Below are 19,671 nucleotides of genomic sequence, written 5' to 3'. Positions count from 1 at the left end.
ACGCTCTCCCTGTGTCTGTGTCTCCACGTGAGTCCAAATTTCCCTCTTCTTGTAAGGACACCAGTCACTGGATTAACGCCCACCGTAATCTGGTATGACCTCATCCTAACTTGATTATATCTGCAAAGACCCTATTTCCCCAAACCTCATCGTTACAGGTACTGGGGGTTAGGACTTCGACATTGTTTTTGGGGGGGACACAATTAAACCCCAAACAGGAACCAACCAGTCAGTGTCAGAACTTGGCCCAAAGGTGTGGGGACTGGGAAGGGATGTGGTGGTGGCTAAGGGGTGAGGACCATAGACTACAATTCCACGGGGACAGCCCTGTGTGAGTTTGCGCCCTGCCACCCATGGTGAAATGATGGCGGCGCCAGGCTGGTGGAAGGGATGCTGGCCTTGGCGATCAGAGCCCTAAACCTGAATCCTAGCTCTGCCCACAAAGAAGTTTTGTGACCTTAGTCATACCTCCTTTTGAGAATCAATTTCCTTTACATACCCACCTCCACACACGCATTTATATATGTGTGTGCACATATATACATTCACAAAAATACATATATATATAATCTAGTTAGCAATGTATTTTACACATAACTACTGTTATCTGTATTTTCCTCTGAGCTTTAGTTTCCTTAATGTATATGTGCATGTATATACACACATACTGTACACATATATACATATATGTTCACAAATACATATAACATGCTTAAGCAAAATGTCTTACACATTCGATAGATAACTATTTTTATTATCTGTAAAATGAGGGCAGCTGTATTTTATCTCAAGGTTATCCTCAATTGCATTTTATCTCCCAGATTCCCTTCAGCTCTGAAATTCTAGGACTCAGACTAAATTCTAGGACTCAGACTAAATTCTAGGACTAAGGCAGATGGGAACACAGGGTTGTGTGGTCCAAGATTCCCTGTTACTTGCGCAAACAGAATAATAAAGTCTCTCCTTTTCTGTGCAGAGCTTTTTATTGCGATGAATTCCCACTTGTCTGTATTTGCTTTTGTTGCCTGTGCCTTTGGTGTCATATCCGTGAAATCATTGCCAAGACCAATGTCAGGGAGCTTTTCCCCTATGTTTTCTTCTAGAATTTTTACAGTTTCAGGTCTTAAATTTAAGTCTTTAACCATTTTGAGTTGATTTTTGTGTATGGTGTCAGATAAGGGTCCAATTTCAAAGAAAACAATAAGTGAGAGAAATCTTCAATGTACTGAATGAGAGAACATATTTGCAAACCATGTATCTGATAAGGGGTTAATTTCCAAAATACGTAAGGAACTCCTACAACTCAATAGCCGACAAACAAATAACCCAATTAAAAAATGGGCAAAGGACTTGAATAGACATTTCTCCAAAGAAGATATACAAATGGCCAACATGTACACGAAAGATGCTCAACGTCATGGTCATCAGGGAAATGCTAATCAAAACTACAATAAGATATCACCTCACACATGGTAGGATGGCTATTATCAAAGAAACAAAAGACAGCAAGAGTTGGTGAGGGCACGAAGAAGAGGGAACCCTTGGTGGGAATGCAAAATGGTGCAGCCGCTATGGAAAACAGTGTGAAGGTTCCTCAAACAATTAAAGATAGAACAAGCATTATGATCCAGCAATCCCTCTTCTGGGTATTTACCCAAAATAACTGAAATCAGGATCTTGAAGAGATTTTAGCACTGCTGTGTTCATTGCAGCACTATTTCCACTAGCCAAGATGTGGAAACAAACATCACTGATGGATGAATGGATACAGTAAACGTGGTATATACATACAATGGAATATCATTCAGCTTTGAAAAAGAAGGAAATTCTGCCATATGTGACAACATGGATGGACCTTGAGGACATTATGCTGAGTGAAATAAGCCAGTCACAAAAGGACAAATACTGTCTGGTTCTACTTATAGGATGCATCTAAAATAGTCAAATTCAGGGACTTCCCTGGTGGTCCAGTGGGTAAGACTCCACACTCCCAATGCAGGGGCCTGGGTTCGATCCCTGGTCGGGGAACTAGATCCCACATGCATGCCGCAACTAAGAGTCTGCATGCCGCAACTAAGAGTTCGCGTGCCACAACTAAGAAGTCTGTATGCCGCAACTAAGAGCCCACATGAAACAACTAAGAGCCTGCATGCTGCAACAAAGATCCTGTGTGCCACAACTAAGATCCAGCGCAGCCTAAATAAATAAATTTTTTTTTAATGGAAATTTATTTTAAAAAATAGTCAAATTCTTACCATATGATCCAGCAATGCCACTCCTGGGCATATATCTGGGCAAAACTATAATCCAAAAAGATACATGCGCCCTTATGTTCATAGCAGCACTATTCACAACAACCAACACACGGAAACAACCTAAATGTCCATCAACAGATAAATGGATAAAGCAGATGTGGTACATATATACAATGGAATACTACTCAGCCATAAAACAGAATGAAATAATGCCATTTGGGGCATCATAGATGCAACTAGAGATTATCGTGCAAAGTGAAGTAAGTCAGAAAGAGAAAGACAAATACCATATGATATCATGTATACGTGGAATCTAAAATATGACACAAATGAACCTATCTGTGAAACAGAAACAGACTCATGGACATAGAGAACAGACTGGTGGTTGCCAAGGGGGTTGGGGAGGGATGGGGTGGGAGGCTGGGGTCAGCAGATGTAGGCTTTTATATATGGAGTGGATAAGCAGCAAGGTCCTACTGGATGGCACAGAGAACCATATTTAATAGCCTATGATAAACAGTAATGGAAAAGAGTATAAAAAAAAGACTGTATATATATGTATAACTGAATCACTTTGCTGTATAGCAGTAATTAACTCAACATTGGAAATCAACTATGCTTCAATAAAAAAATCTTTTAAAAAAAGGTCAAATTCATAGAACCAGAGAGCGAAATGGTGGCTGCCTGGGGCTGGAGGAAGGGGAAACGGGGAAATTGCTTATCAACAGGCATAAAGTTCCCATTATGCAAGGTAAGTAAGTTCTAAAGATCTGCTGTACAACACCATGCCTTTGAGTTAATGATACTCTATTATACACTTAAGGATTTGCTAAAAGGGTCCATTTCATGTTGTGTTCTTACCACACCTTCCCCCTTTTTGAGAAGAGAAAATGGGAACCCAGAAACATAATTCTTCCTCTAATAAAGGAATCAGATGTCAATTAAGGAAAATTTATGAAGTAGATGATGCGCACTTAAATTTTTCATTTATTTGGGTCTGTGCGATAAATGCTTTCGTGGGCTGAGAAAGCTGAATTTATGGACTAGCACAGGGGACCCTGGCCTTGGCTGCCTCATGGATAGAAAGAGAGGAAGGTCTCCCCAGAGTTTGAATTTGACCATGCTCTGTTCTTTATCAGAAGCAACGAACATCTCTGTTATTAATTAATTATGTGAATGTGAATTAATGCATGTGACTGCTCAGAATGGTGCCTGGCATACAATAAGTGCTCAATAAGTACAGGCATACCTTGCTTTATTGCGTGTTGCTTTACTGCGCTTCACAGATACTGTGTTTTTTTTTTTTTTTTTTACGAATTGAAGGTTTGTGGCAACCGTGCGTGGTCAGATGAGGGTTACCATTTTTTTTAAGCAATAAAGTCTTTTAAAATTAAGGTACATACATTTTTTTTTTTTTAAGACGTAATGCTATAGCACACTCAATAGATTACAGTATAGGCTAAACATAACTTTTATATGCACTGGGAAACCCAAAATTTTGCTTTATTGCAATATTTTCTTTTATTGTGGTGGTCTGGAACTGAACCCACAGTATCTCTGAGGTCTGCCTGTATCTGTTTATCCAATGGAAAAGGACAAGGATTTTCTTGCTTTCCAATTGTCTTCCAAACAGTGAATGCTTTTGTCCATCTAAATGGCAGGGCTGCTTGTTTGTGGCCAAGAAAAAACTCCACAAAGCCTGTTTTGATACTTGTGAGAAGTGACAAAACACAGCTACTTCAGGAGAGAGCCACGTCCTTAAGTTACACTCTGTTCATCACATAAGATGTAGTTTACAATTAACATAAACATACAATAAACATCTATTTTTTTGTTGTTGTTTAAAGTCTGATTCCCCAGCACTATCGAGACCTCAGTGCAGCTCTGGGAGCTTGGGCTGGCTGTGCCCTTAATGGATCTCTTCAAAACACACTCATAAAATAGCAGTGCAGCTGACATCTCTAAACCCCAGGAATTGCGTGAGGCTTTGTTCCTTCTGCAGAGCCTCACGCTTTTCTTAAGCAATGGGTCCGGTCCCTGTCAGCACATCAGAAACCTTGGGGAGCTTTTGAAACTCACGCTACACCTCAGACCAATTGCATCCGAATCTCCAGGGTGTTTTAAAACATCCTAGATGATTCCCATGCGCCATCAAGGCTGAGGCCCGCCCCCCCCCAGACCCCTGCTCTCCACCTCCTCTGCCTGGTGAGAATGTGCAGTTACTCTTCCATTCTCAGAGTGACCTTGGAAGCCTTTTTCTGAGTTTTTATGGTAGAGAAACCCCCAAAGTGTTTTTTTAACCAAACGTTTGCTTTGACGGCTCCATAGAGGAGGTCAAAGAGAGTCTAAACCACTCTATTTACTGCCCTGCGGACTGCTCAATTTTAATCGCTTAGAGTCAGGCAGGCCTGGGTTTGCCTCTGGCCTCCTTCTTAACTAACTAGCTGTGTGACCTGGGGCAATGATTTCACCTCTTTGAACCTTAGTATCCTCTTCGGAAGATGGAGACAGTACTGCCATGCTCACGAAGCTACCCAAGGAAGAAGAGAGGGAAATCTGGTAAAGGACTCAGCACAGTGCCTGATGAACTTACCGTAAGTGTTAGAGTAGCCATGCCCTCAATCCCTGTTAGCTGCTGTTGGGGGACAGTGATAACAAACGCTCCCAAGAGTGGGGACCGCCTCCTAGCAGCCCAGCCCTCCACCGGGAATAGGAAGAAGCCAACCCCCAGATGCACCCCGGAGGCTCAAGCCAATAAGGAGGACTCACACACACAGTGGGGCAGGCGAGAGGTCCAGATGGGCGTGCCAGTTTCACGGCTGTAGCAGGTCAGGAGGGAGCTCCCTTCCAGCACGAAGCCCGTGTTGCAGGTGTACTGGATGGTGGTGCCCACCAGCAGCACGGGGTCCGAAATCAAGCGGGTCGAGTGGTCTACTTCCCCGGGATCGGTGCAGTACATAACTACACGAGATGAAATCAAACCAGGCGGGTGTTAGGGCCTGATGACCACTGGTTTGCTGAGAACTACAGAATGATCTAGAACGTTTCCTCACTTAGTTCTTTCCCTGTTTGAAAGACACTGCATGCGGCTGGAGAACAGGCCAGGACAACAGAGACTTGGATTTAATTTCACTTTTAGGAATTTGCCCAAAGAAATGTTTGCATCAGGGCCCAAAGACCCATATACAAGGCTGCACGTTGCACATAATAATATTATATTTGTAATGGTTAAAAAGCAATCCTTTAACAGAAGAGGAGTTAAATATCATGCAACAACCATTCCATGAAATCCTGACCGGCCACTAATGAGAACAAAGTGCTCTTTCTCACTGCTTTCTTAACTACAGGAAAATAAGCATCCATTCCATTCATTCATTCATTCACTCATTCATTTATTTGGCCTCACCGTGTCGCTTGTGGGATCTTAGTTCCCTGACCAGGGATTGAATCCCCGGCCCAGGGCAGTGAAAGTGTGGAGTCCTAACCACCGGACTGCCAGGGAAGTCCTAAGTGTCCATTACTTTTAAGTTAAAAAGTCAATATAGATAAAAGGAAAAGAATAAACCAATTAAAAAGGAATGAAGTATGGAAAAGAGAGAAACTGAGTTTTAAATTGACAACTGTAATGTAAATTTTGCACTGTGACTCATGATACACTATTGTTAATATTTATGCAGAAAGGAAACATCTTAAGACTAAATAAAACCTATTTCTCATTGTGCTGCAAAAATAAAAATAAAAAGGAATGAAGTAGATCACGTGTGTGATATGAAAAGATATGAAAAGATGTCTATTTCTGAGTTGAAGAAAAAAGCTGTTGCAAGGCAGTTTCTAGAAATTGATGCCTATTATGGTAAAATATAGCTGCAGCTATTTCTATATGTGTATCCATATATATCTCAACATACACAATACACACACACATACATATTTACGTATGTGTGTAACAGACACATACATACATATGCAATTGGAATAAAACAGAATAAACTTTTGAGAGTGGCCTCATTGCTAGAGAGCAGATCATAAGGGATTTTTCACTTTCTACCTCATTATTTTACTACCACTTGATTACCATATTTGTTACTGGCACAATTTTAAGATATAGTTATATATTTGCATCTTTTAATGTCAAGAGTGGAGCTTAACCAATGAAAGGTGATTATAACATTCAGGGACTTCTAGGTGGGACCCCATTGTTCTAGGAGGTTCTTCTGCTCTCATTTCACTAGAAGAGAAGCACTTTGGTGGGTCTGTGTCTTGAACGCAGAGTGAGCGTGGCACCCAGCCTGGGAACATAAACATGCAGGCACACAACAAGCCCAATACACATTTATTTGCTCTACTTTGGGCCCTTTCTTGGCAAAAATTGAGGCATGGGAGGGGACCCCCCCCCCATAGAGAGCTAGTTATGTCCCCTCCAAGCCCTTAAAAATGTTTAAAAAATAATAATGATGATGTAGATTGCATTGGTGGGTTCGTGATGGATCTCTCTTAATTGCACATCTCACTGTCCATTTTTATTTTCTATCACAATCCACACACATACACACACCCCACATTCTGTTGCAGAACAAATCGATGTGTTTGTGTAGCTGGTTTTATGAATCTTTAGGAGTTCTTTCATGTTTCCCACCATTATAATTTTCCTTGATGTTGGAATGTTTATGACAGGAATTGTATGTAGTCCCCCCCATGCTTTCCTTCCCTGACAGCCTCTTTCTCTGCTGCACTTAATATTTCTTCCTGGGCAATTGGTGATTTAAGTCATGCTGAACAGATCTACCAAAGTATCACCAAGGATCCAAGGATTCCCAGGAAGAAGGTTGCAGACTAGAGCTTTATGTAGGAGGTGGGAAGCAAATGGATGAGGGGAGAGGCCAAATTTAGCTCCCCCCGCCCCCACCCCCGATACTAAGACATCAGGGTAGAAACCATTAGAGGCACTTCCTGTCACTACCCCTCTTCAAGACGCTAAACTCAGCTATCACTAGACACACTTGGCCTGCACTCAGGCGAGCAGGCAGAAGGAACCAGGAGACTGGGCTGGATGCTGTCTGGATAAAGTCAGCTACCTACCAGTGTCTACTTCAATGTAAATGCAAGAGAAAGACCACTGAAGGTTTAGAAACAAGGAGAAGTTTTCTTGTTTCTCTAGATACCTTCACTAAGGCATTGTCAGAAAATTCAAGCTACTTCTTTTAAAAAATTATCATCGATCAAACTATTTCCATTTTGGAAATGTTGAGAAAATAAAACGTGCCTTAAAAAAAAAAAAGTTGGCTACCTACCATAGGGGTTTTGAACTGGGGCTCCAAGGGTCAACTTAGATTTGTTTTGCTTGGCTGCTGCAGGTATTTTAACGACTTGAATTTGAATGATGTTTTTACACAGGCTATATATATTCCTGTTGACCGCAGTCCACACCATTCCCTAATGTCTCATACCCAGCCTGCTTTACTTATTTCCATTATCTGCCAGGCTTTTGAAACCACTTGAGTCTGAGATCCCTGCCCTTGGGCTACAAAATGACATTGGTGAACAGCACCGCTGTGCTGGTGGAGTAGAAGAGAGGTCAGATTCTACCCTGAATAGCTCCTCTGCATCCATGCAAGAAATACTCCATGGGAGGGATTGTCCATCCAATGACCTAGAGGAAAACAACAAGACTACTCTTACTTTTCTCACAAAATGGGGGATCGCTGCTCCAGCTGAGGTCCCACTGGCAGGTGAGGGTGTCGCTCCCCACGATGTCATAGCCGGGGTCACACTGGTAGGTGATTCTGGCTCCCCTCACGAGCTCCGTATGAGAAGTGGTTTTCCAACCATTCTGGATCTCGGGCAAATCTGAGCAGGAGTCGTTCCTTGACACCTCTTTAAAATAAAAACATCATCCTTAGATGGGGAGGTGGCCTTGTTGTTGGGGGTTCCTTTTATGAATGTCAGAGGGAAGAGCAAATAGAAGAAAAAGCCCCCAGAAGTAAGCAACACAACTTCTGAAATCCCTTAACCTGCAAGGACTCTTCTCTAGGGGGATTTTACAATGATTTCTTCCTATTTTGGATGTGGAACCTCCAGCCAAGCCATCAGAGGACTGCAGCCCCAGCTGATATCTTCACTATAACCTCATGACAGGCCCCAAATCAGGACCACCCAGTATTAACTCCTGAATTCCTGACTCACAGAAACTGTGAGATAGTAAACGTTTACTGCTAATTTTGGGGGGTCATCTGTTACATAGCAATAGGTTGCTACTATACTCAGCCTTGTCCTAGGAATGTCCATAAATCTATGGGTTTGATGGATTAGTCCTATACATTTTTGTAATGCAGACTAAGATAAACACATAACTATTAAGATAGAAATAATTATTGGTTGCATTCTTCAAATCCCGTTGCCTACCATCACTGAACATTAACCACACTCCAGAAGATGCTACACACAGCTTATCGTCACAGAATCTTCCTCTGGAATAATTGTTTTCCTCCTGCAAACCTTTGTTACTAAGGTAGCAATCCAAAGCTCACTATTATCACTCTCGCTTCCAAGTGCCCACTGCACAGATTTTGAGAAGAGAGCTAATTATGCCATGTAATTAATTTGCAGCTCTTATGTGCTTCTGGGGAAAGCAAAGCACCTCTACTGTCTGCAGGAAAGTCATTCTGAGAAACAAGCAATGGCTTTTCCTGGGATTTCATCATGATTTTATTTGGGGGAAGGAGATCTCCTGGGTGTCTGCAAGAGGAAGGGGAGCGGGAAATGGCTTCTAGAACTGCTTGGTGGGGAACAGGAGCCTCTATTTTTAGGCCTTTGAAAAATCAGCCAAGCCCTGGATTTGGGACACAGCTGCAAATGTTCAAACTCTGGATGAAAGAGGAGAAATGGGGGCAAATACTGGATATGTGGTCTGCCTTGTGCCAAATGCTTTGGGACTGAGAAAGGTTTGCTTGTCTGACTTTTCAAGATGAGCCGGCATGGCTACACATTTCCATGGGCCCTCCCATCTCCTCCGTAGCATTCATCACATTTGTCATTCTCAGCGGCTGCCACGATGCAGCAGAGCCTTGATTCAAACCTTGGCCCCACCGTCTACTAACTGGGTGGTTTCGGCTAAGTCACTTAACCTTCTGTTCTTCAGTTCCCAGACTCTACCCCCAGAGATTCAGGAATCTGCATGTTCACCAAACACCCTAGGCAGAGCTTCTGGAATTATCTGTTCCTCTGAACCTTTGTTAACTTTGCTTAGAATGAGAAAACTGGCCCAGGAGTCAGAGAACTTCCCTTCTAATCCTCTTTATTTTAGAAGCTGTGTGACTCCAGTCACGTCAATAAATGTCTCTGGGCCTCACTGTCCTCAATCAGAGAATGGAGACAAGAATCATGACCCTGTCTATCCCTAGAGGCAAGATGAAAACTAATTAATGTGCAGGACACGAGAATAACACTAAGACAAGTTATATGGATTCATTGATTTGTTTGACTAAGATGTTGTGAGTGCCTACTATGTGCCAGGCACCAGGAATATAGAGATCTGAAGTCATGGTTACACACTCACAGTCAAGATCAGCACCATGGTCCAACTTTTGGGCAAAAGAAATACCTAAATGTACTGAATACATACCACCACTTTCCAGTCTTATGCTCATGGCAGACATCACTAATCAACCATAGCAATCTCTTTCTTTGAATCAAGCTGAAACCTCCCAATCCTCCTCAACACAACATTCCAGGGAGCCACTGTCATTTGACTGGGTTGACCTACAATATGGAACTTATTTATTATCCTGGGATTAGAGGAATAAACATACAAGTGACCAATATCTCTTTGAAAAACACTGCTTACTTATCTCTGCTTTTTAATTCCTTTCCCTCCCATGTACTTGACCACAGACAACAGCAAAACATAAGAAGCAGTGAGAAGAATGGGTCTTTGCTTCTGTCTGTGCAAAGGAGAATTATGGGAAGTCAGAACCATGTAGGCCCAGTGTTCCTATGGAAGGTTCTGACAGCAGCCAGAGCAGAAAAGCCTCGGCCACTTTCCAGAGCTGGGGTCAGGCCTTGAGATCAGTGTAGGAGCTTCAGGATTCTCTAGATGAGGGGCTTCCCTGGTGGCGCAGTGGTTAAGAATCCACCTGCCAATGCAGGGGACACGGGTCCAGGAAGATCCCACGTGCCGCGGAGCAATTAAGCCCGTGCGCCACAGCTACTGAGCCTGTGCTCTAGAGCCCACAAGCCACAACTACTGAAGCCCGTGTGCCTAGAGCCCATGCTCCGGCACAGGAGAAGCCACCACAATAAGAAGCCCACGCACCGCAACAAAGAGTAGCCCCCACTTGCCGCAACTAGAGAAAGTCCGTACGCAGCAACGAAGACCCAACGCAGCCAAAAAAGAAAAAACGAATTCTCTAGATGACAACAGAAACCCCCAGCCCTTCCATCTGATCCCTCTACTGGATGGGAGTTGCATCTGTGTCTGGTTAAATCTAGACCCAGGGTAGCAAATACCTCTCCCATGCCCATGACAGACATCACTAATCAATCACGGCATTCTTTTCCACCGACTTCAGGCATGGCCTCCTCTGAAAACAACATGGTCTTCAACCCAGGTAGTCACGGGCAATTGACTGACATCAAAATTAAATACAGAGGCCCACTTTCCTTCTCTGTGAAATTAACCTGTGTTTCTTTAAGAGAAATAAGCAAAAAGTTGAGCTGTTCTCTCTTTTTGTGTCACCCATATTAGCCAGGCTGTGTACCCCTGGGAAGCACTCTCTGGAATTCTGTGTTCATCAGCATATGATCCTGATATTGTCCGTTAATGGGACTCTTCCATTTTCACTAACTGGCTCAAGGGCAGGGAGAGAATTCTATTCATTCCTGTATCCTGATGCCTAGGACAGGGCCTAGCATGAAAGTTTGTGAACCAAACTCTCTGGAAAATGGAGATAATGCGTTTGAAGATGAAATAAAATAATGTATGTAAGAGTGCTTGCCAACCGCAAATTGTCACACGAATCTAAGTTTCAGCTTCAATCAACAAGAGCACCTCCTCTTCAAAATATTGCCAAACTGAACAATGGCCAGGCTTTCTGGTCAACCTTGGGCAGCCTTGGATAGAGTCATATTTCTGCCATCAAGCTGAATGCAGTTTTGCAAGACTGACTCGGGCACCAGAGAAGACAAATGAGCAAAACTATGACCTCATCTTCCAGTAGGGAGGGAGGCGGGGAAGAAAGGTCTAAGGAGACAGACTGAAGCCAAGTCACCAGAAACTTTCCCTCCAAAGGCAGCTGACTCTGGAGGGCACGTTGCCTGGACAGCCTCTGCCCAGGGCATCACCCAGTAAAGAATGCATGGAAAATGGCAGCAGTAACACTCTGAAAATACCTAGCGTCGTAATCAAGGGTAAAAAGGCCCCCGAGAAACATTAAAAAAAAGATCAATACTTGTGATTGCTTCTCTGAGAGGCACCTGCAGAGCAGAGTGGGGATGGGAAGTGTCTACCAGCTGGAAATAAAAAAAAGCAAGGGACTTATTTTCATATGCATGAGGCTCCTTGAGACAGCCAATGGTCAGGGAACTAGCTTGTATTCTGGAGGCAGGAGGAGATACAAAGAGAACACTTTGTATTAGCTAGAGATGGGCAAATCTTCAAGCCAAGGGGAAGAACCAAAGACACGGAATCGTGCTCAAGCCAGGGTCTTTGGTGGTGGCAGAGAGACTTGGCAGGATCAGTTCTCCTTTTCCCTGTTCCATCTTGGAAATCAAGATGTCAACCTCTTCCCTGGGGGGTGCAAGCAAGTCCCCTAACTGCTGGCTGAATCCTGCCCATTGAAATCCTCAGGAAGCAAGCACCCACCATCTTGGATGCCAAAAGAAGTTAGGTGTTCTCTACCTCTTTGTGTCTCCCAGGTTCTCTGCTGTTGCCAAAAATACTGGGGGTAGAGAAACCCTAAGAGCTGGGAGCCAGGAAGCCTGGGTGTGAGCCCCAGGTCCGCCCCTGATGATCAAGTCCCTCATCCCTGGTGGTCCAGGGCTTCTTGTGCTGTGACGAGACAGGGCTGGACCAGACACTGTCAGTTCAAGTCCCTTCCAGGGCTGGGATCAGTGGGACTTCACAGTGTTCTGGTCCCCTGACTGCTGGCGAGGATAGCAGCTTGGACTAGGGTGGGGGACGTGGATAGATGGAGAAGAGTACTTGGATCTGAGATATACTGTGGCAGGAGAGTTGGGAGGATGGACTGGATACAGGGGAAGCAGCCTGAGAAACCAGGAGAGCTGTGGTCCTGCCTCCTGGGATGGGCAGACAGCAGGAGGCGCAGTGAGTGGTGGTGAGGGCGGGGAGGCAAAGAGATCGTTCTGTTCTGTCCATGCTAAACCTGAGCTGCCAATGAGACATGCAAGAGTGCGGTGAGCAGGGAGCTGGAGAGATCTGGAGTTCACGGGAGGGGTCAAGGCTGTAGGTACAAACTAGGGGTCAATGGAATATAGATAAGCATTGTTTAAAACCATGGGCCTGGATGACAGCACTCAGATAGAAGGCAGGACAGGGTCCAGGATGGGACCCTCCAAGGTTTAGAGCTTGAGCAGAGGAGGGGGATGGAGCCAGGAATGGATAAGGGGGAGTTTCAGGGTGGGGAGTGAGGAGGGAAGGGTGTGGGTGGATGAAATAATTAAGAAGGGGGTACTGGATGGTCACGTGTGAACTTAGTTTGAACTTTATAGCAGGATTTTTTTTAAAGATGATGGGCAGAGAAAAGGTTTGGAAGACACATTGAGCAGCAAGAAAGAATCTAAAGTACGGGAGAATAGTATGGAGGTTCCTTAAAAAACTAAAAACAGAGCTACCATATGATCCAGTAATACCACTCTTGGGCATATATCTGGAGAAAATCATAATTCAAAAAGATACGTGCACCCCAACGCCAATAGTAGCACTATTTACAATAGCCAAGATGTGGAAGCAACCTAACTGTCCATCAAGAGAGGAATGGATAAAGAAGATGTGGTACCTATATACAATGGAATATTACTCAGCCATAAAAAAGAATGAAATAATGCCATTTGCAGCAACATGGATGGACCTAGAGACTGTCATATGGAATGAAGTAAGTCAGACACAGAAAGACAAATATCACATGATGTTGCTTATATGTGGAATCTAAAAAAAGGGTACAAATGAACTTATCTACAAAACAGAAATAGAGTTACAGATGTAGAAAACAAACTTATGGTTACCGGGGGGAAGGGGGGAAGGGATAAATTGGAGATTGGTATTGACATATACACACTACTATATATAAAATTGATAACTAATAAGGACCTACTATATAGCACAGGGAATTCTACTCAGTACTCTGTAATGGCCTATATGGGAAAGGAATCTAAAAAAGAGTGGATATATGTATATGTGTAACTAATTCACTTTGCTGTACACCTGAAACTAATATAACATTGTAAATCAACTATACTCCACTAAAAATTAAAAAAAATAAAGTATGGGAGGTAGGAGAGAAAGGGCTGTCTTGGTTGGATGGGGCTGCAGGAGAAGAAGAGTCCTTAGGGGAGAGCCAAGTTTCAGTTCAGGCAAGATGGCATAGGTAATGCTTTGAGGAGTTGCAAATATGAAGAGTGTGTTGACGATATAAAGTCACAGCTGACTGCAAATGAAAAATGATGAATCTTAAAGTTATGAGACATTATCTACTAAGTCCTGATATCAACCCTGTGGAGGAGGTATCACTATTTCCATTTTACAGATGACAAAAAAGAGGCTCAGAGAGGTTAAGTGACTTGCCCAAGGTCACACAGTCATCAATGATAATACTAAGATTTGAACCCTGGTCCTTCCGACTAGAGAGACCAACCTCTTAAAAAAACGATGTATATTTACCGTGTCAATATATTAAAAAACCCATGTAGCATAACCCTCCCCAAAAGACATACCTAGAAGAAATTGTCTTAACTTGCACCTAAACCCAAGGAGAAAAAGTGACTGGCTAGGATACTTACCTATGTAGTTCATGATGAATCCCTGGCCCTTCCCAAAGATGAGCCCGGCAGGGTCCGAGTGGAACTGGATGGTTAGGTCCGGCGTGGACGAGTACAGCTTCTGGGGTCCGCTGTTTCCAAGGTACTGCCCCAAGATGTGGGGCATGACCTCATCACCGTCGTAGATGGTCAGGATGTCGCTGTTGCTTAGGTTCAGGCTTGGGGGGCAGAGAGAAGAGGAGGGGTGTTGTGAAGCCAAGTTACAGGCATTCAACAAGCCTTTGATTTCTTTTTTCAAGCAGCACTCATTTTCTTGAGATATACTATGTGTCAGATCCCAAGCTAGGAACTGGGGGTGAGGAAGGCATAGACCGAACCTGTGAACAGGATGTGCTGATCCTTCCTAAAAGCATCGCACACAGATCTGTGGATGGATTGGGCTTTTGAAGACTCATTCATGAAATGACCTTCCTGGCGTGGAGCTCACTGCAGAGTCAAGTGCTGCATTGTCTGTAGAATTGCCTTCAATATCCCCGTCATTAACAACATTTTTTCCTGGGTGAAACTAAGTGCTGGGCATTGAGCCACCTGCTGGGGGTGTGACATGGGTCTTCCATTTTTCTGTGATGCAGAGCAAGCTGACTGCTTGCTAATGATAACTTGCATTCTTATATAAGGTGAAATGATCCTTCCACTTATCGTTGGCAAATTCCTCAAAATCAACCAGCTAATCTATTACGTTTAGGGGACGGAACAGAGAACGGGATGGAGGCACCTTATTCATGAAATATGCTCCAACCTGCCATCACTATTCATAGCATCACAGGATGACACATTTTTAAAGACCCAAACACAATTGAGTACCTTGACACTAAATATTTGGACAGCGATGGACAGTTAATAATCCAGAAAGCACTTCAGTACGGCAAAGAAACCTGTGCTATGTTAGATGTGCTGGATAAAATTGATCTGTGATTGTAGGAACGCCAGACAATTCAACTTCGGCTGCATCAATCACGGACAGATATTAACTCATGCCTCTTTCCTTCCTTTCTTCTTCTCCACTTCTCTCTTTCTTCCCTTGTTCTCTTATGTCATTCTCCTTTACTTGTATCCCCTCCCTAATATTTCCAAGCACCTACTATGTGCCAGGCACCGTGCTGTGCTCAGAGGACACGAGGAGTCACAGAGCAGTGCTCTGTTTAGACGAGAAAGCCAGGGATTGTGGTAGGAGTTACAGTCAAGGTAGGTGCAGAGAAGTGTATCTAACTCAGATGGGGGGCATCAGAAAGGCCTCCCTGGAGGAGGTGATCCTCAAGAAAGAGAAGGTGACCACTAGGCAGATAAACAGGAGGTGGGGGGAGAGGGCAGTGCCTGAGGCAGAGGGAAGAAGGGAGAGGGGTCACAACTCCTGAAGGAACTTCCCTGGTGGTCAGTGTGCCCGGCTTTGGGTATAGACATGGAAGCAGGAGTCAGACCATGAAGGGTTTAGAGAGACAAGTGTAGGTCACCTGGATGTCATCTTGCTGGGGATGGGAGACAGTAAAGGATTTTAAACAGGAGCATCCTGACTGAGCAATTCACTGCCAGAGGAGAGGCGTTCCAGGAACTGATGCAGAACCACAACCCCCTCCCACACCCCCCACGCCCCCCGCTTCATCCACTGCCCAAGGGCGGTGTTTGCTGCCACTCCAGGAGCAGGGAGGAGATGTGGAAACCACCCATGTTGTTGGTGCTTCAAGTAGTAAGCACAAAGCAACAGAAACACAAGGCACACTGCTGAAGGTCTGTTTCCAGAGGGCAGGGGACATATTTTATCCACCATAATTCCTCATGTCAAGTTGTCCCAACAGGTGGCTTGGGGAGATTCTAATTGCCCCCGTAACCTCCATCAGCTTCCCCAGCACCACCCCCAAACATCCTCTCCTAACAAAAGCTGTGCGCTTGCTTTGCACACAGGGCTTCCAGACTAAGCTCCGAGACTCCGCCTACTCCCTGCCAGTTTACAACCAGGCGACAGCCTCTAAACCCCTATTACATTGACATTCTGGAGTCGCCACCCTCTCTTGCACACAGTAGGTGCTCAATAAATGCTATGCTATGAAAGAGTCTGCTGGAGACCCTATATGACAACAGAAACAGTAGGGTTGATGTCAGTTTTTGAACTACGGAAGAGCCTCTTAACTCTAAGTACCATGAAAACATCAATAGCTCATGAAGTGCTGGATTAGGCTAGTGTGAATGTGGTAGACGGCAGATATTTATTCCATAAGCCAACTTCACAGCCGATCTGCTGGTAACAGTGGGTTGCAGACAGAGCACAACTTGGCTTTATTCTATCATTCATTTCAATGATCTCAATGCAGTAGAAGCATCTTCAAGGGCACAAACAGCTTTCATCTGAAAACCCTAGCACAACTCTCTGTTCTTTCTAAAACAGGAAGGAGCAGTGCTCTGGAAAGAGCACACAGCCTTGGAAATCAGAAAGCTCTGGTTTCATTCTTGGTTTGACACTTTCATGGAGGGCATGTGTTTTCTCTGAAGTTCCTTGTCTGTGAATAGGGCTTAATATTTCCAGTCTATGTCATGGGCTTTCAGAGTGAGGTAAGGCAGGCAGAAGGTCTGGGATCAGACTCTAGGTTCACTGATAGCACCTGAGCAAGTCTGGTCAAGTCATTCGAATGTTATGTCATGTTGTAATGTTACTACGTGCATCACCACCATCATCACCACCACCACAATCATCATCACTATCACTGTCACCATCACCACCACCATCACCATCACCATCATTCTCTTTTTGGATTGCAATTTACACCAAATGACATCAGATGGCTTATGTCTGTGATTCTCAGCTAGAGGTGGTTTTGCCCCTTGGAGACAGTTGGCCATGTCTAGAGACATGGTTGTCCCAGTGGGGGCGGGGGAGGTATGCCACTGGTGAGTCCATGTCAGGGAGACTGTTAAACATCCTACAATGCACAAGATAGCCTTCCCCCACAATAAAGAATTTGGACCACAATTATCTGGTCCAAAATGTCAACAGTGCTAAGGTGGAGAAACCCTTATTTATGTGAATGCATTTTGTAAACTGTGTGCAACAAACTATTAAATGCAACTTCTCCTGTCATCCTGGAATTTCAAAGTCCCCTAAGCTAAGAATAAGCCAACAGGGACTAAGCATTCCTACCTTCTAAAGGGATAGACATGGTCGTTGTTTAAGACTGGGTTCTCGGGACTTCCCTGGTGGCTCAGTGGTTAAGAATCTGCTTGCCAATGCAGGGGACACGGGTTCGAGCCCTGGTCTGGGAAGATCCTACATGCCGCAGAGCAACTAAGCCCGTGCACCACAACTACTGAGCCTGCGCTCTAGAGCACACGTGCCACAACTACTGAAGCCCGTGCGCCTAAAGCCTGTGCTCCACAACAAGAGAAGCCACTGTAATGAGAAGTCCGTGCACCGCAAGAAGAGTAGCCCCCGCTTGCCTCAACTAGAGAAAGCCCGTGCACAGGAACGAAGATCCAATGTAGCCAAAAATAAATAAATAAATTTATAAAAAAAAAAAAAAAAGACTGGGTTCTCCAGAAGCTGAGCCTGAGCAAAGATGTGAGTGTCTCTTGGAGTCTGGCTTATCTGGGAGGCCACCCCAGGCAGCAGCGGTGGGGAAGTGACACAGAAGGAAGGGAATGAGCCAAAACATGGTGCATAGATGGGCAAGTTCCACTGTAGGCAGTGGGCTCAATCCTGCAGGAGCTGTGAGAGATGGTGCAGAACATACCTTGGGGGAGAGGGAGCTGGGGTATTTATCTTCCAGCTCCCATCCCTCATTGGCTGAAGGCTGCTACTAGGGGTACTAAATCTCCAGCACTTCTGACTTGCCCACGTGGTACCAGAGAAAGTCTTCAGGTGAAGAGGGTTGCAGTAGGAAGCCATCATGAGTACACAGTGGCAAGGGCTACAGGGCTTGGATAAGACACCAATGGCATCTGCTACCACTGTCTATGCAGCTCTTTCAATCTGAGACCTTCACCCACTTCTAGCTTAATGAAGGCAAGGAATTCATTGGGCCATCAAAGAGGCTTGCAGGAAAGGCTGCCTTAAGGGGCAGGTCACTGTGGGAGGGGAACCATAGGGAGGGGAGAAGGTGTATCACCCTCATCTGGTGAAGAGGGCTTCAAAGAAACTCTTGGTGGCTTGACAGTGACTGCATTTGATGTTCACCAAGAAAAAAGTAATGAGAAAAATCAGCCTGGAGCTGCCTGCCTACCTGGGGGCAGAGCAAAGGGAGAAAGGGGGGTGTTGGGAGTGAGCTACCTATCACTGATAAGAATGGGGATGTTTCCTAGGTCTAGATGTGAACCCTGATGAAGGCAGCCACTGTGCATCTCCTTAAAAATGGTCCCACTCTGAAAGGGCAATGGAATCCAGCAGAGGGGAAGGTCAAGTGCATCCAGGCTCTGCCCATATCAAGTATGCCCCGTAAGAGAGAGGAAAAAAAAAAAAAAATCAGCATTCTACATCTTCTATAATATAACAGCGCAGTGACATTAGACTGTCCTGTGAGAAAGCAGCAGCGCACAAGGCCCTTTCTCATTGCAGAATTCCCAGCCCGAGAAGCCCTGCTGAGGGAAGGGCGAGCTTTTGAAAATGAATAACGTTTAGAGCTGTATGATTATCAGACTGAACTACACTTCTTAGGACCAGAAGACCCATGAAAACAAAGCTTTCAGCCTGAGAAGCAAAAAAAATGGAGAAGGTATGGGAAGGGCAGTGGGAGAAAGAATAAAGTTACTCTCTCCTGTATCCTTCTGGATCCATCTTTTTGAGAGGCTGGTTCCCATGATATATACAAGTGCTGATAATTCATTTTCCCTCCTGATCCAAAGACGAGCCTGCGTTTTTGCTGGCCCATCCAGCTGTGTTTGATATACTGAGTACATCCAGGGTCCCTGCCGCTGGGCCATCCTCAGCAGCTGAGAGGAAAATGCAGAGACTTCACGGCAGAGAGACCAGCGAAAGGGCAGAGCAGGGTTTTCTGCCGAGGACGGAAGAGAGACGTCAGCCAGATACAATCTGAGGAGGCGCCAAGAAATCAGGGTGTCAGTTTTACTCCAGAACTAAGGGGAGATGGAGGGGCTCCAGCAGGCAGGTGGGTTTGATCTGACTGGAACTGGGTGTGGCAGGTCCCCCACAGGGAGACTTCCACGGGAAGACAGAGCTCCCCAAGGCCAGCCCCTGCATGTGCCAGCCCCTCTTAACTGCCAGAGGGAAAGGCTTTCCTTGGGCACAGGGTCTTGAGCTCCTGCCAGAAGACCTCAGACTCTGTGTCTCCTCCTACACCACAAGCCACCCCTTTTCCCTTGGTCTCTGCCATAGGCTTTTCTCCATCCTTCAGCTGGACTGTGGGGCAGGACCTCACGGCTT

General features: G+C 44.8%; 1 protein-coding gene across 3 annotated transcripts in view; it reads right to left on the bottom strand.

Annotated features, from left to right (window-relative positions):
• SEZ6L (seizure related 6 homolog like) overlaps positions 1-19,671 on the bottom strand; it is a 202,281-nt gene that overhangs the window by 24,373 nt on the left and 158,237 nt on the right. For all 3 annotated transcript variants that reach the window (XM_057527399.1, XM_057527400.1, XM_057527401.1), the window contains exons 10-12: positions 14,268-14,464; positions 7,935-8,129; positions 5,025-5,216 (exon numbers count right to left, since the gene is read on the bottom strand). In XM_057527399.1, the coding sequence (XP_057383382.1) occupies positions 5,025-5,216; positions 7,935-8,129; positions 14,268-14,464 (584 nt within the window). The remainder of the gene's footprint in view (positions 1-5,024; positions 5,217-7,934; positions 8,130-14,267; positions 14,465-19,671) is intronic.

The sequence above is a fragment of the Balaenoptera acutorostrata genome, chromosome 13, assembly GCF_949987535.1.
Source record: "Balaenoptera acutorostrata chromosome 13, mBalAcu1.1, whole genome shotgun sequence".
Taxonomy (NCBI): domain Eukaryota; kingdom Metazoa; phylum Chordata; class Mammalia; order Artiodactyla; family Balaenopteridae; genus Balaenoptera; species Balaenoptera acutorostrata.
This window is presented reverse-complemented; position numbering and strand designations above follow the sequence as displayed.